At 39.7% G+C, this 13,618-nt stretch overlaps 1 protein-coding gene across 1 annotated transcript in view; it reads left to right on the top strand.

The window, feature by feature from the left end:
• The window catches only part of ZCCHC8 (zinc finger CCHC-type containing 8), a 31,950-nt gene extending 20,851 nt beyond the window's left edge, over positions 1-11,099 (top strand). Inside the window, exons 9-14 of the mRNA XM_018556991.1 lie at positions 1,584-1,720; positions 2,035-2,177; positions 2,329-2,450; positions 3,423-3,509; positions 4,019-4,124; positions 10,270-11,099. Of these exons, the coding sequence (XP_018412493.1) occupies positions 1,584-1,720; positions 2,035-2,177; positions 2,329-2,450; positions 3,423-3,509; positions 4,019-4,124; positions 10,270-11,084 (1,410 nt within the window). The 3' untranslated portion in view covers positions 11,085-11,099. The remainder of the gene's footprint in view (positions 1-1,583; positions 1,721-2,034; positions 2,178-2,328; positions 2,451-3,422; positions 3,510-4,018; positions 4,125-10,269) is intronic.
• The last annotated feature ends 2,519 nt before the right edge of the window (positions 11,100-13,618 follow it).

Here is a 13,618-nt window from a genome sequence, read left to right as displayed (position 1 = left end):
ATCACATGACGGGTGCGGGGGATGTGAGCGTGACGGGTGTCAGCCGGGGGACGGAGACTATGGCTGGGGACGAGCCGGCATCTATGGAGGGAATGCTCAGACAGTAAGTGCCCCGACCCCCCCCGGAGCCTGGGACCCAACACTGTGCACCCCAACCCACCATCATACCCATCCTCTGCACCCCAACCCACCATCATACCCGTCCTCTGCACCCCAACCCACCATCATACCCGTCCTCTCCATCCCTTCACTCCATTCCATCATTATACCTGTCCTCTCCATCCCTGCACTCCATTCCACCATCATACCCGTCCTCTCCATCCCTGCACTCCATTCCACCATCATACCCGTCCTCTCCATCTCTGCACCCCATTCCACCATCATACCCGTCTTCCCTATTCCTGCATCATATCCGTTCTCTCCAATAACGCCAGCTATAGAGGAATACATCAGATCCCAGCAATAATACATTATAGTATAATGTACTATTGCTGCGATTTGCTGCAGTCCTCTATAGCTGCTGGTATTCTGCACTGTGCCGCTTTATAATGTACTATATTGCACACCACACTTTTTTTTTACTTCCACCGCTCCAAGCTTGCTCCCGTGATGGACTACAATCTCAATACAAACTAGTAGTCCATCACTGGAGACTTTTTTTTAAAATCCGATTAATCGATTAATCGATTAATCGAACGTAATAATCGGCTAACCGATTATGAAAATAATCGTTAGCTGCAGCTCTACTTAAGATAAAGCTTTATTACTGGGGATTTGTTGCCATTTCACATCTGTGTAACATTGCCTTGTTTTTATTTTGTTAGTTGGCTCTCAATCCAAGCACATCATTACTTAAATGTATGAGTTTGCCTGATCTTTGACCGCTGGCCCACAGAGGCTGCTGCATTGTGGAATTTTGAGATAGGCTAGAACTGGAAGTCCAAGTTGATGCAAGGTGCCTCATTGCACGACTTTGTAAACGTTTAAAATGATAAAGTTGTACTATGGATGCACTGATATATTGGCCGCCGCAACATATCGGCCGAAAATGGCACTTTTGGCATAATGCTGAAAGTGCCATTTTCCTGCCAATACATCTGTGTCCTCAATCTCTTTTTCTATTTTAAAAGGGAAATATCAGGCGTCTGTTTAGACCCCTAATATTTCCCCAAAGCCCCTAAAATTAAAGTAAAATATTTAATGAATTAATGAAAATAAATATAATTTTTTGTAGAGTTTATAAAAATTAAAAAAAAAAACATTTTTGGTATCGGTTTCGGCCTGACAATTTGTTTAATTTCGGTTTTAAAATTTCCATTTGGGTGCAGTTTAAGTTGTACTCTTTGGTGCCTATTTACTGAGCTGCGGTTTTTCAAGTTTGGGAACAGTACAGGTTAAATGTATGTTCTACTTTGTACTGTACATTTTTTTACATTCATAACATAGGTGGCAAATACCTGTATTTTTAGTCTATCTACATAGGTAGCTTTTTCACTAGGGTGTGTCTGGTCCAAATCGTACAACAATGCTAATAATTCATGTTTACCTAGGTAGAGCCTGTAAAGTGTCGTATTCTTTTCCAGCCCCGAGATAGTGCCCATATTGGTATGAAGAGAAAAGAATTCATGAATTCCTGTGCAGAATCTGGTAACCAAAACTATCAGCAACGATACCATGTTGAAGAAGAGAGATTTGTAAGGTTTAAGCCTGGGGTTATAAGGTGGGTATTTAAGGTTCATGTGTAAAGAAAAAAAACAAAAAAAGTTTATATTTAGTTTATTTTTGTTTTTAAAAAAGGCAACCAATTCCTAAATTACTTGTGTTGGTGTCAAAAGTATCTGCAGAACCTTTAAGATAAGCTGGTCAAGGCTGTTAAAATTTTAACTCAGAAAAAATAACCTGCCACTTTAATAGACACAGAACCTCTGTAGTGCCTCTAAATTTTTATTAAGATGTTGATTCTTCTACTAATGTAACTATTACATATTCAATTTTAATTATATGGTAAAATTGGGTCTTTTTATGGCTTTACAGCTCAGAGCTTCAGGAGGCCCTTGGAATAACAGATAAGCACCTTCCTCCATTTATATATCGAATGCGCCAGCTTGGCTACCCTCCAGGATGGTTGAAAGATGCTGAACTGGAGAACTCTGGACTCTCTCTTTATGACGGAAGAGGTATGTTCTTCTGCAGACATAGATAAGTTAAGCTATATGCAATAGCCTTGCTCTTGAAACTTGGTTCATATGTAATAAGATTATAACACTTTAGTGTTCATGTTTATCGTAGAACACTTTTTAATTTCAATATTCCTAATTTGCTTTGTAGATACAAGTGATGGTGAGATTGAAGAAGATCCTGAGGCACAGAGCAAGTCTGTATCTTATGATTTATCAAAGTTAATCAGCTTTCCTGGTTTTAATACTCCTCCCCTTTCTGGGGTTGCGGACGTGAGTTTCCTTAAGGATTGTTTATCCCTGCTTTCTGATAGGAAAATATCAATTCTTTGGTGTTTTGACAAATTTAGGGAACCTCCTAATGCTACACCAACAATAATTGTGTTTTAAAAGTGTGTGCAACTTGCATTTGTAGAGTGATCTGCACTGTACACTGCTTATAAAACCATAACGCATGTGCAGACATACTTGGATGTTTTAGGTCTTGTGAATGGTGCTGGTCAGTAGATCACTTTGCAGTTGCAAATTTTATATAATATGTTGGACAGGAAATCCATGCTACAGGTGTAACATGACTAGGCCTGAATCCCTTGTTTATGAAGCCCAAAGGACTTAGCTCTTTTGGTTCTAAATAATTGATTTTCATTTCCCTACTTTTTGTTTTATAGTCCATTTAAGAAATACAAGCTCTTAATTTTATCTCCCCCAAAATGTTTTCATACTTTTTGTTCAAATTTTCTATCATTGTTTATATTTTTTCATGTTTGTCATCCGTTTAGCTGCATCCTCCATCAACTTTTTGTTATCCTTGTAAACCTTGCAGGGTCTACTTTGCTTGCTGTGCTGTCTTAAGCATGTTTAGTCTCCATTGCGGTCTCACATCTGTTCTTGTATACACTGCAAATTTTGTGTTTCCAAGCTAACATTTTGTATTGCATTTTTCTAGTATGCACCCCCCCATTATTCTTGTGTATTAACCTCTAAAAGGGGTAAAGGCTATAGATAAACATTTGAATGCAAAATGGTGGTCAGTGTAGGTGACTTCCTTAGGTTCACAGCTTTGTGTTTTGGGTCCTCCTTTACCTCCCTGTCGGTCCGTTAAAGCACCAACTTCTTAGGAGAGGCCAGTATTTGTTTAATAGTGTCATGTTTCCAATCTTTCCGTGCTCTTGGGAAGTGGCATTCAAGAATGCCTTTTCTGACATCACCAAACAATTGTTTTTTGTTTAAATGTTTTTCTCTCAGGATTGGAGGAATTTTGGATCAATCCCAATGCAGCCAACACACCAGAAAGATATTTTTGCCAGCTATCTGTCTCATAACTTTCCAAAAGTAAGTGAAGAATTTGTTTTCCTTAATCCTTTTCAGCCGTTTGTTTAGCTTGGCATTGAAAGTTTATATTTAAATGAAGAACATGCTCTTACGTTACGGTTTACATTCTTTGTTGTGCCCAATTTTGAATCGGTGATTCATTTTTTTAATTTCCATTTTGAAAGTTATTCAACCCTGGAAAAAATGGTGTTGAAATTCTTCCTAAAGTCATTGTACACATTCATACCTTGTTGGTGCAAATAGACCTCCTTCTGTAAAATGATTTGTATGCTCTTTATGTTTGATGCATTTTAGCACTGTATTTTCCTACTGCTTATTAGGGGGAAAAAATAGGTTGTTTAAATAGACCTAATGGTTAGAATATGTGCTGCCTTGTATGCAAAATCAAAGTTTATTTTATGATCTGTAAAATTGCAAGTGATGCACTTGCACTCCCTGCATGCATTGTAATATGAATTTAGTAAATGGCTTTAAAAAAAACAAATTTCTAAAGTATTTTTAATCCACAGCCCAGCAATACCAGCCAGAAGAGATCTTCGTCTCATTCAGGTTCAGAACGGAAAAGACAGAAGACCTCCAATAGCAAAGGGGAGTCACCCATGGATATGGAGACAGGTAATAAAGCAAATGCCAAATATCTAATCCTGTGAGGAAAGTCCTCCAGTTAGGAAGATATTTGCAAAACTGATACCAATACAGAAGATTCCCTTCATAAAGATGGGACAAGAGGAAGAGGACCCGGGGTGTTCAGACCGCAGCATCCTGACAGCAGGCCAAACGCAAGGCCATCATAGCATTTGTTCTACCGCCAGGGACATGAAACACTGTAGATTGTTTAGTAACAATCAAGACTCCCAATATGATTTGTGTTTAACCTTTCCAAACCAGAGCTTTAACCTTTTTCCTGCCACCGCTGTAAGGCATACGGTGGAACAAAACTGTTCCCAGCTGGCCAGGTCAGTATGCCGTACAGAGGTGGCATTTGCAGTTATGCTATAAGCTCATGGTCACTTTACCGACCATGAACTTAAAGTAGAACTATTCCCCTGACTGTGCTCTTTAAATTAATAGCGGTTATCAGCGGCTCGCAAGCCGCTGATGACCACTATTAACAAAAATACCAGGCGCCCGCACCGCTGGAGCCTGCATGGATCCTCGCTACTCTCCCCCCGCTTGTAGGGGCTGAGGCAGCGGGGATCCGAAAAAAAATCCGGAGGAGTGGCTGGGAGAAGCCGCAAGTTTCAGGATGGCCGAGCGGTGAGGAGAGCGGACCCGCTGTCATCCTGTCAGTTTGCGGATGACAGCGGCTCTGTGTGTGGCTGAGCAGAAGGTCGGTAAATATCAGTGATATTTACTGATCCGCTGTGTGCAGAACAAACACTGGAGTTATTGTCTGATCACTCCAGTGTATGTAAATAACTGGGGACACATAGTGCTATGTGTCCCCAGTTATGAATGAACAGGATGTGATTTACATAATTTCCTGTTTATTCATGAATTTCTCAATGAGATGCACTCACTATAGAGGCTTTTCCCCCATTTAGAAACTGGTGATGGTAAAATATTACCAGTTTCTAAATGGGAAGCCTCTGTAATGAGTGCACAACCCTCCTCCCCCACACACAACATACATGTGCACCGTATTGTGGTGTATGCCATGCACATGCGCTGCAGTGTGTTGTGAGAACGCATAGCAGTGCATGATTTAAAAAAAATTATTAAAAACAATTTAACAGTGGTAGCGCATTGCACAGCTTTGACGCATTGCCATGCTTTGTAATACCTTTTGTTGCAATTAAATATACCCTTGTATCATTTTATCACAACACCAACACCGTGCAAAAACAATTTTTAACGTAAGTCGCTTATTTACAGTTTTGCGTACCTTCATTTTTTTACCTTTTCGCATAAAGGCGCAATTTCAAATGTGGCAATATTTGTTATTAACTCAATGCAGTGTAATCTTTTAGATTTTAGTCAGAAAATATTTTCTTCTGTGTGCTGATACTGATTTTAGTGCTTTTATCAATTGAATTGTGTATTTTTATCGGTTTAATAATTTGAGAAACATTTTTGCAATTACCGTAGGGCCTACAAATTTAGTAGCACCATCTTTTTATTCTACCGGGCCTGCGCTTCCAGAAAATACATGGTTTGGGGGGTCTTTTACAAACGCTAGCAACCCAGCAGTTGAAAATAAATCAATGCTAAAAATTGCGTGGCCAGCTGATGCAAAATGTTCCGGAGGCAGCGAAAGGGTTAATGGTTCTGTGAAGGTTAGTTAAAGCTGGCTGGTTGGCAAAAGCCTCTGTGTTCAGGGCCGAGAAATATACTTTACAGATTTTCCAGTTTCAGGTATAATCCCGGTTTAAAGCAGACTAGACAATTTTGTTCTGTGCCCGCTACACACTAAAGCTTGCAGTTGTATACCATCAAGTTCCCCATTGTATATTATCTGTATATTTAAATATATATAATCGTTTGTATGCAAAACTAACATTGTTACTTTCAGCTAATGATGACCTACAAACACGTACAAAAAACAACCCACATTTGTTTTCCATATGTAATAAAAACCAGACACAAATGATGGGACCCTTAACCTAACATTTTGTTGCACAAACTTAGAGGCAGTTCCTGCAAACAAATGATTTGTGTACCTCTTAATGAGACTTCTGCACCTCCAACAAGTAGTTTGACCCACTGTTTTTGAGCAAATTGCTCCAGCTGTCTCAGGAGTGAAGGGTGCCTTCCCCAGACTGCATGTTTCAGCACTTTCTATAGTTCTATAACATTCTGATCAGGGCTCATAGAAGGCCACTGCAGAGTAGTACAGTGTTTTGTTCTTAGACATTGAATGCTTTTAGCTGTGTTTTGAGTCATCCTCTTGGAGAACCCATGACCTGCAACTGAGCTTTTTGACCCTGGGCAATATATTTTGCTCTACAATTTCTTGATGTTTTATTGTGCCCTGCACAGACTTAAAATGGCAAAGCAACTCCAAAACCTAACTGAGCCTCTTCCATGTTTTACAGAAGGTACAGTATTTTCTTTAAAAGCTTAATTTTTTTTATCTCTTTAACATAGAGCTGATGTGACCTGCCAAAATATCCAGTGTTGTCTCATCTCTGTAACTGACATTCCTCCAGAAGCATTGTTGCTTGTAAATATGCATTTTAGCAAATTCCAGTCTTGTTTGTTTTTTCTTTCAACATTGGAGTCTTCCTTTGAGCCCAATGTTGCTCAAAAAGCGATTGGATGATTTGATCAGACCCTGATGTACCTTGACCTTGCATTTCAACTTGTATTTTTTGGAAATTTTCCTTGGATCTTTGTCTACCATTTGCACTATACTGTTCTGTTTAATCTGGAGTCCATTTTCCACTTGTGGCCATGTCCAGGGAGGTTGGCTACAATTCCATGGACCTTACCCTTTATTATTTTCAACTCTTGTCACAAACATCAAGCTGCTTGGAGATGGTCTTATAGCCTTGCTGGTCTAGAATTGTCTTTCTGATCTCTTCAGACAACTCTCTCCTTTGCGTTCTTTCATCCATATTCAGTGAGGTGAACACAATACCAAACTGGTTACAAGATTGAAAATGTGTGGTACTAATTACAGAAAACCATTCGTTACTATTACTATTATCCAATGTATCATTTTTTCTAGGATTACCAACAAATCATTACTACAGCATTGTAGAATAAGCAGTGCTTTATCCCTTTTTCACACTTGTACTTTTACATTCCAAAGGCATGCAGGTATACATGAGACAATTGCTCTTAATGTGAAACAATGCTTTATTCATCCTAAAAAGTGATCAATGAGATGTAAGGTTGCCAAGAGATTTGTCCCCATCTGTATGTTGTGTACAGCTTCAGACCCTCTTCTTAATTTTACTTTTTTTTTTTTTTATACCTTAACTTTTTCTTAAGGTTTTTACATATTGTAACAAACATTACAATAGACAGATTAGCCAAACTACAGAAACACACATCAAAGGTGCAAGCATCATACAAGTAGAATATAGAGATGTGCAAATATAGTACAATAGAGACCTAGAAGACAATATTGTAAATACACAGCACCCGCTTTCCACCTACACCCCCCCTATCCACTGACCCAGATGCCAGGCTTATACAACAGTGATTACATTTGGCGGACCCTCTACCCCCTTATCTTTAACCGCAGCATCCAACCACCTAAACCATATCAAGGCGTACTTCTTAGTTGCCTCTTGGTACACTTTTACACCAGATTCACAATTCTCTGGGCTCCCTGTTGCTGTGCAGTTACTTGTTTAAACGGCAGTAACTTTCTGCTCAAGAAACTTAGACCATACAGAGGTTTGGGTGAATCCTACATTTCCAGAAATCAGTGCTTATTACTTGGAGTATTTCAGCCTGATCCTGGGATACAGCCTTGTCCAAGGTTTTCCTTCTCCTGGGCCTACTTCAGATTCTCCACTCTCACTTTTAGGTTCTACAGTCACGGAGCCATCCCACCCTTCACTTCTTCTGAATGAGTGTTTCACTGTAAGGGTGACCTCCTTTTAGAGGCAATTTCATATGCACTACTTCACTCCCAGACCATTGCAGCTCAATATTCTCACGGCATGGAAAAAGGGATCTCACTTAAGAAAAAAAACAGGCTGTGGAGGAAGTGCAGTGCATTTCTATTGTGATTTTCCTGTTTTCCGATGTCTTTTTTTTTGTTTTTAGCTTAAAATGGGCTTTCAGGTGCAATCCAGTGCATTCCAGACCATTGAAAATGAAACCAGCAGTATTTGTTTTGTCTGGACCAGAACGGACTGCGCTGGTGTGAACAGAGCCCAAAAATACCATAGGGATAGATTGGGATGCTTTTTTTGGTCTGGGAAAAGACTTTTCTGGTCTAGACATGGTGAGAACAAGCCCTTAGGAACCAAAAGCCTCACATCTCAAAGAGAGGGAATTGAATTTCTGGGTTGGGGCGAAACATCTCGTTCCAACTCTCTCTGCTGTACACATCCCAGGCTTGGAAAATTGTCAGGCAGACTTCCTCAGTTTTCAACTTCTGGACTCCATAGAATGTTCTGTTCACCCCATGGTGTTTTGAATCCCTGTTGCAGCTGGGGGATTTACAATACAGTATAAGGAAGACATTACAGTACAGTTCAAGACAAGATGCTAAGGAGGGCCCTGCCCTTGGGAGCGTACGATCCTTAACTATTAACAAAAATGCAGCTTATTTGTGACGATCCTCAATCATCTCTATATTTATGCCGACACTGTCCTTCTTCCGGAGGGTGATCAGAGTGGGCACATCAAGTGTCGGTACCATACTTCCGGGCCGCAATACGTCTATATGCAGCAGTCGTGTACCGCTCGTGTACCTGGTACCGCTTTTAACAGCAGGCGATTGCTGTTAATGTACAAGCGATCCAACGTCTGTACAGCCGCCGCATCGTTTGTACCGTGCAGCGGTGCCGCGGCCGCCATGTCTCCCCAGGAGTGGCTCCCCGCAATGATCGGAGAGAGATTCAGCGGCCTCCAGCCGCTGATCTCTCCTCCGATCACTGGACCTGGAAGTGATGTGTATTACATCACTTCCGGTGTCACTGTACACAGTCTCCGGCTCTTAGAGTCAGGAGATGAAGCAGATCTCTGCTTCCTCAGCTTCTTTGGGGTCCCTACGTGACTGGGTCTGAAAGGCCCCTGATGTCTCCATAAAGAGGACCTGTCACACCCTATCTGCTATTACATAGGGGGCTTGTTAGTGTAAAAAAAAGTGTTTAAAAATGTAAGTAATATCAAAGAAAAATAAGAAAATGCTAAAAAGATTTTTTAAGTCCCCCGCCCCCCACATGCACACACAAACGCGCGTCGGTGTGCCTATGTGCGGAAACAACAATTGCGCTACACATGTTACATATCACTGCTAATGTCAGAGTGAGAGCAATAATTCTAGAGCTGTCAATCATTGTTAGCACTAAACTGATGAGTGGTAAAAGCGTTTAAAATGTTGCCTATGGGAAATTTGGGGTATTGAATTTTTCTGCGGCTTCACGGGCGAACGCAATTTTAAGGCTTGACATGTTTGGTATCTATTTACCTGACGTGATCCCGTCTTTCTTATTTTATCAATAAATTGGGTATTATATTATGTTTCTGTGCACAATTTTTTATTTTTTTTTCCCCTAAAAATACTAGTTTGATAAACATTTGCACAAAAAACGTGCAACGTAAAAAATTGCAGCTAGCTTTTTTTTTTATTCTACAGGACCTCTGCTTTCAGAACATATATCATTGTTTGGGGGTCTGAAGCTGTTTTCTAGCCAAACATTTATATTTTATCATGTGTGCACAAATAGTAAAAAAATGCCCCGGACAGCAAGTGATTAAAGTGCATTAAGGTCCAGCACGCCTGTATTTTACTTGTAATCTGTATACCATGTGTTTGTGGTTTTTGCGATGCAGCTGTGTCTTTCCACTTGTAATGACCTGGAATGTAAACATACTTGGTGAATAAAAGATTTATAAAAAAAGATGTTCTATATGTGAGCAGGATATTGGCAGAAAAGATCTAAAACTCTTAAAACGAATTTTCAGCTGATAATCCGCTCCATAACATTGACTGTACATTTTTTTTTTTTTTTTTTACATGAAATGGAGTATGTAAACCTTTCAGGAAACCACCTTCGTGCTACGTCATATAGTAAAAGATGCATAGTTTGCACTGTACAGTGATTTTTAAAATATTTCTTCTTCTGATTTTCAGATTCAGATGTGCCCTCAGGTTTCAGTTTTCAGCCTCCTCTCCCTCCCTATTGTTCTCCACCTCCAATGCCTCGTGGAACTCCACCTTCAACCCCTCGCAATTTCATCCCACCACCTCCACCAACGCCAACTCCTCCTCCACTTCCAAAAGGAACACCACCTCCCACTCCTAATAGAGGCTCTCCATTGCTTCATTCTAGAGCTAGTCTTAGGGTTCAAGCACAGGCAGCGGATAGTATGGATGAAGACACATTGACTTTGGAAGAGTTAGAAGAACAGCAGCGTTTAATTTGGGCTGCTCTTGAAAAGGCAGAGAGCACAAATAGTGAATCAGATGTAAACACCACACCATTAAATGGCAATTCTGTTGCCTCTTCACCAATTAGGACTGAAACGGAAAGTGTCAATGGAGGGAAAGTTAAGGTTCAAAAAAGTGTAACCAAGTCAACACCACCTGATGCATTCCTTGAAGCAGCTGGACATGAGCCTGATGATGACAAAACTCAAATTCCCAAAGGTAACAACTTGTTGAGTGAAAAAGATGGTGACCTCAGTGTGGCAGAAGATGCTGCAAAGCCTAATGGAGCAGCTGCAGGACTTAAGGAGATGCAAGAAGAGGATGGAGATGCTGCAGAAGAGGCAGCTTGTGTACCTTCTCCTTTAAAACCTGCTGTTCCAGACAGGAGTAAGTTTGCGGAGGGAATCACACCATTTGAGTATGACAACATGTCAGAGGCTACTGGCACATACCTTAAGCTCAGAAGCGTGTTAAAGAATTCTCCCCGAAACCAGCAAAAAAGCAAAAAGAATGTGTAATGATAACCTAGTACACCAGGACTATTAATCTTTTTAATTTTTTTAATATTTAAGAAAATAGTTGACATTTTCTTTCTACACAAACGCCTGGAAAAAAACAAAAAAAAACAAAACCTTTTTCCTATGTAAAGTGATTTATATGAAATAATACAAATGCATTTTTAACAAGACTGAGTGTTAGTGAGCCCCACCATTTGGATTTGCCATAAGTATTGATTTAAGTCCAAGAAGAGGTAAAGTTACAGTGTCAGTTAAAGAGCATTGAACAGTAGGTCATGTTAAAATAGATTATATATAGTGCAAATACAGTTTTCAGCATTTTCTTATGAAAATAAGGCAGAAGGCCATATTTTTATGTAAAAGTACAAACAGCAAAGCAGCTACATTTCCGTTTATAGTGAAAACATCATGAATTTTTCATTTAATAGATGAAAAATGTTATTTCAGGTGTACATGTTTGATATGCTGTTATGGTTTCAAATTTTGGGGATAAATCTTCTAAATTGTTTTATAAATGTTGAATGCTCTCCTCTCTAAATACTGTATATATTGACTCACCTCTGCCAATGGGCCTTTTCCCAGTGGTAAGGAGCACTCATTGACGTCATCACAACAGCACTCACTACAATTAGCTGAATATCACACAGGGACAGATTCTACTGTATCTGTACTGTAGCACAACCTGCTCCTACTGTATCACTGAGGAGGGAAATTGGCTTAAAATTCTGAGACTTGTGTATTACGCAAGTGGAAATAAGAAATGGGGTATTTAGATCTTTTAAGCTCGGCAAGGCAGCACAGCTAACACTGTGTACTTTATTGCATGGTTACTAATCCTTTTTATTCATGCACCACAAAGCAATGCAAGACCAGTGCTTTATTATGCTGTGATTTATTTGGAGTTTGTGGCTTGGATTTCCCACAGTGAGATGAACAACAAAAGCAAGCCACTTAAGCTCTTGTCACTGAGAATCACTTTTACTCCAATCCCGTCAGAAAAATGACAAAGCATATTCTTTAGAGGGTTGTGCTTCCAACACTAGGAGATAAAATCTGGCTTAAAGCAATCTTGCCCTTATCTCAGTATTAAGAAAAGTTTGGGAAAGTATTGCTTCAGGCAAATGTGGGGGCTCTTAGACATATGATTTGTGAAGCACTAGCTTTCCAGCAATTAAAGGTTCTAGGTAGGCAGCCAAGCTTACAGCCTTTCTAAGCTCATTTATCCTTTATCCCCTTCATGGATCTGATGCATAGAATCTGCGCCCATTCTATATTAGGCAGTGTTCACAGAACGTAAAACTAAACATGGCTTTCAGTTTTGATCTACTTTATCAAGGGAAGCCAAACTTTGGCCCTCCAACTGTGGTGAAGCTACATATTCCATCTGCCTCTGGAAGTCATGTCTGTTGCTGTCATCCTTGCAATGTCTCGTGGGATTTGTAGCTTCGCCACAGCTGGAGGACCAAAGTTTGGCTACCTCTGCTTTTATATGATATGTTTTTGTACAGTTCATTATTTGTGCATTTCTGCCCAAAAGAATATTGACTTAAGGTAAAATATTTAAGAGAAAACTGTTGTGCTGTATTTGATTTTAAGAATTGTCCATATTTAGTCATTATAGCAAGTGGTGACTTTTCAGGTAGTGTAGGTTTATCTTTTTAATTTTATTTTTTTTGTCTATTCTCTTGCTATTTGACTGGGCCATATGATAGTCAATGTTTTAATCCATCTTTTTACCGTATTTGTGGGAACTGGCACGGTTTATCTTAAAATCAGTGTTTGTCACTCTTCAATATATTTTTATACATGATTTAAATTTCTTTGGTTTTAATGCCACTGCTACTTTTTTCTAAGACCATTTCTCATAACCCCCCCACGCACAGTGTACTGAGGTTAAATAAATGAGTCTTCTTAAAAGTCTTGTGTTTTCTGGTGGTTTGTAAATTGTGTAAGGGTATTATGAACACTTTGTTTTCCTGTGTTCTTGAAGCAGTCCACTGACCAACAAAGTATGAAAGGTAAATGGTACAAAGTGATGGCAACTCCTTTTACCTCACTGTGTAAACATGAACACATACAGTGAATACCTGTGCTAAAAGTAGTTCCTGAAATAAGGGAAACTGCATGATGAATAGACATGTGCATTTGGATTTGGACAAACCTGCAAATCAACAAAAATCAGTTGGTTCGGCGGTTCGTCCGAATCCGAAATGACGACTTTAATATATGCCCGAATATACTAAAACGATATTCGGGCATACATAAATGTATTGGTTTTCAGAACACGCCAGCGGCCATATTGACCACCGGTGTGTTCAGTGCATGCCTGCTGCCATCTCGGAGGCGGAACGCGTGACGTCACACGCTGAATGAGCATCATATGTAAAGTTGTGTCTTGTGTACATATTCATGTTTTACTTTAATTACAGTGTACTTTATTTTTTTTTTACACTGTTGCCCCACCTCACTGTGTACTACCAACCTGGTCTTGTATTTGCCTTCAGCCTCGATCCAACAATTTCAACTGTGCAGGC

The sequence above is a fragment of the Nanorana parkeri genome, unplaced genomic scaffold, assembly GCF_000935625.1.
Source record: "Nanorana parkeri isolate BGI_ZX_2015 unplaced genomic scaffold, ASM93562v1 scaffold13, whole genome shotgun sequence".
Taxonomy (NCBI): Eukaryota; Metazoa; Chordata; class Amphibia; order Anura; family Dicroglossidae; genus Nanorana; species Nanorana parkeri.
Note: the sequence above shows the minus strand (reverse complement) of the source record. Positions and strands in the feature narration are given on the sequence as shown.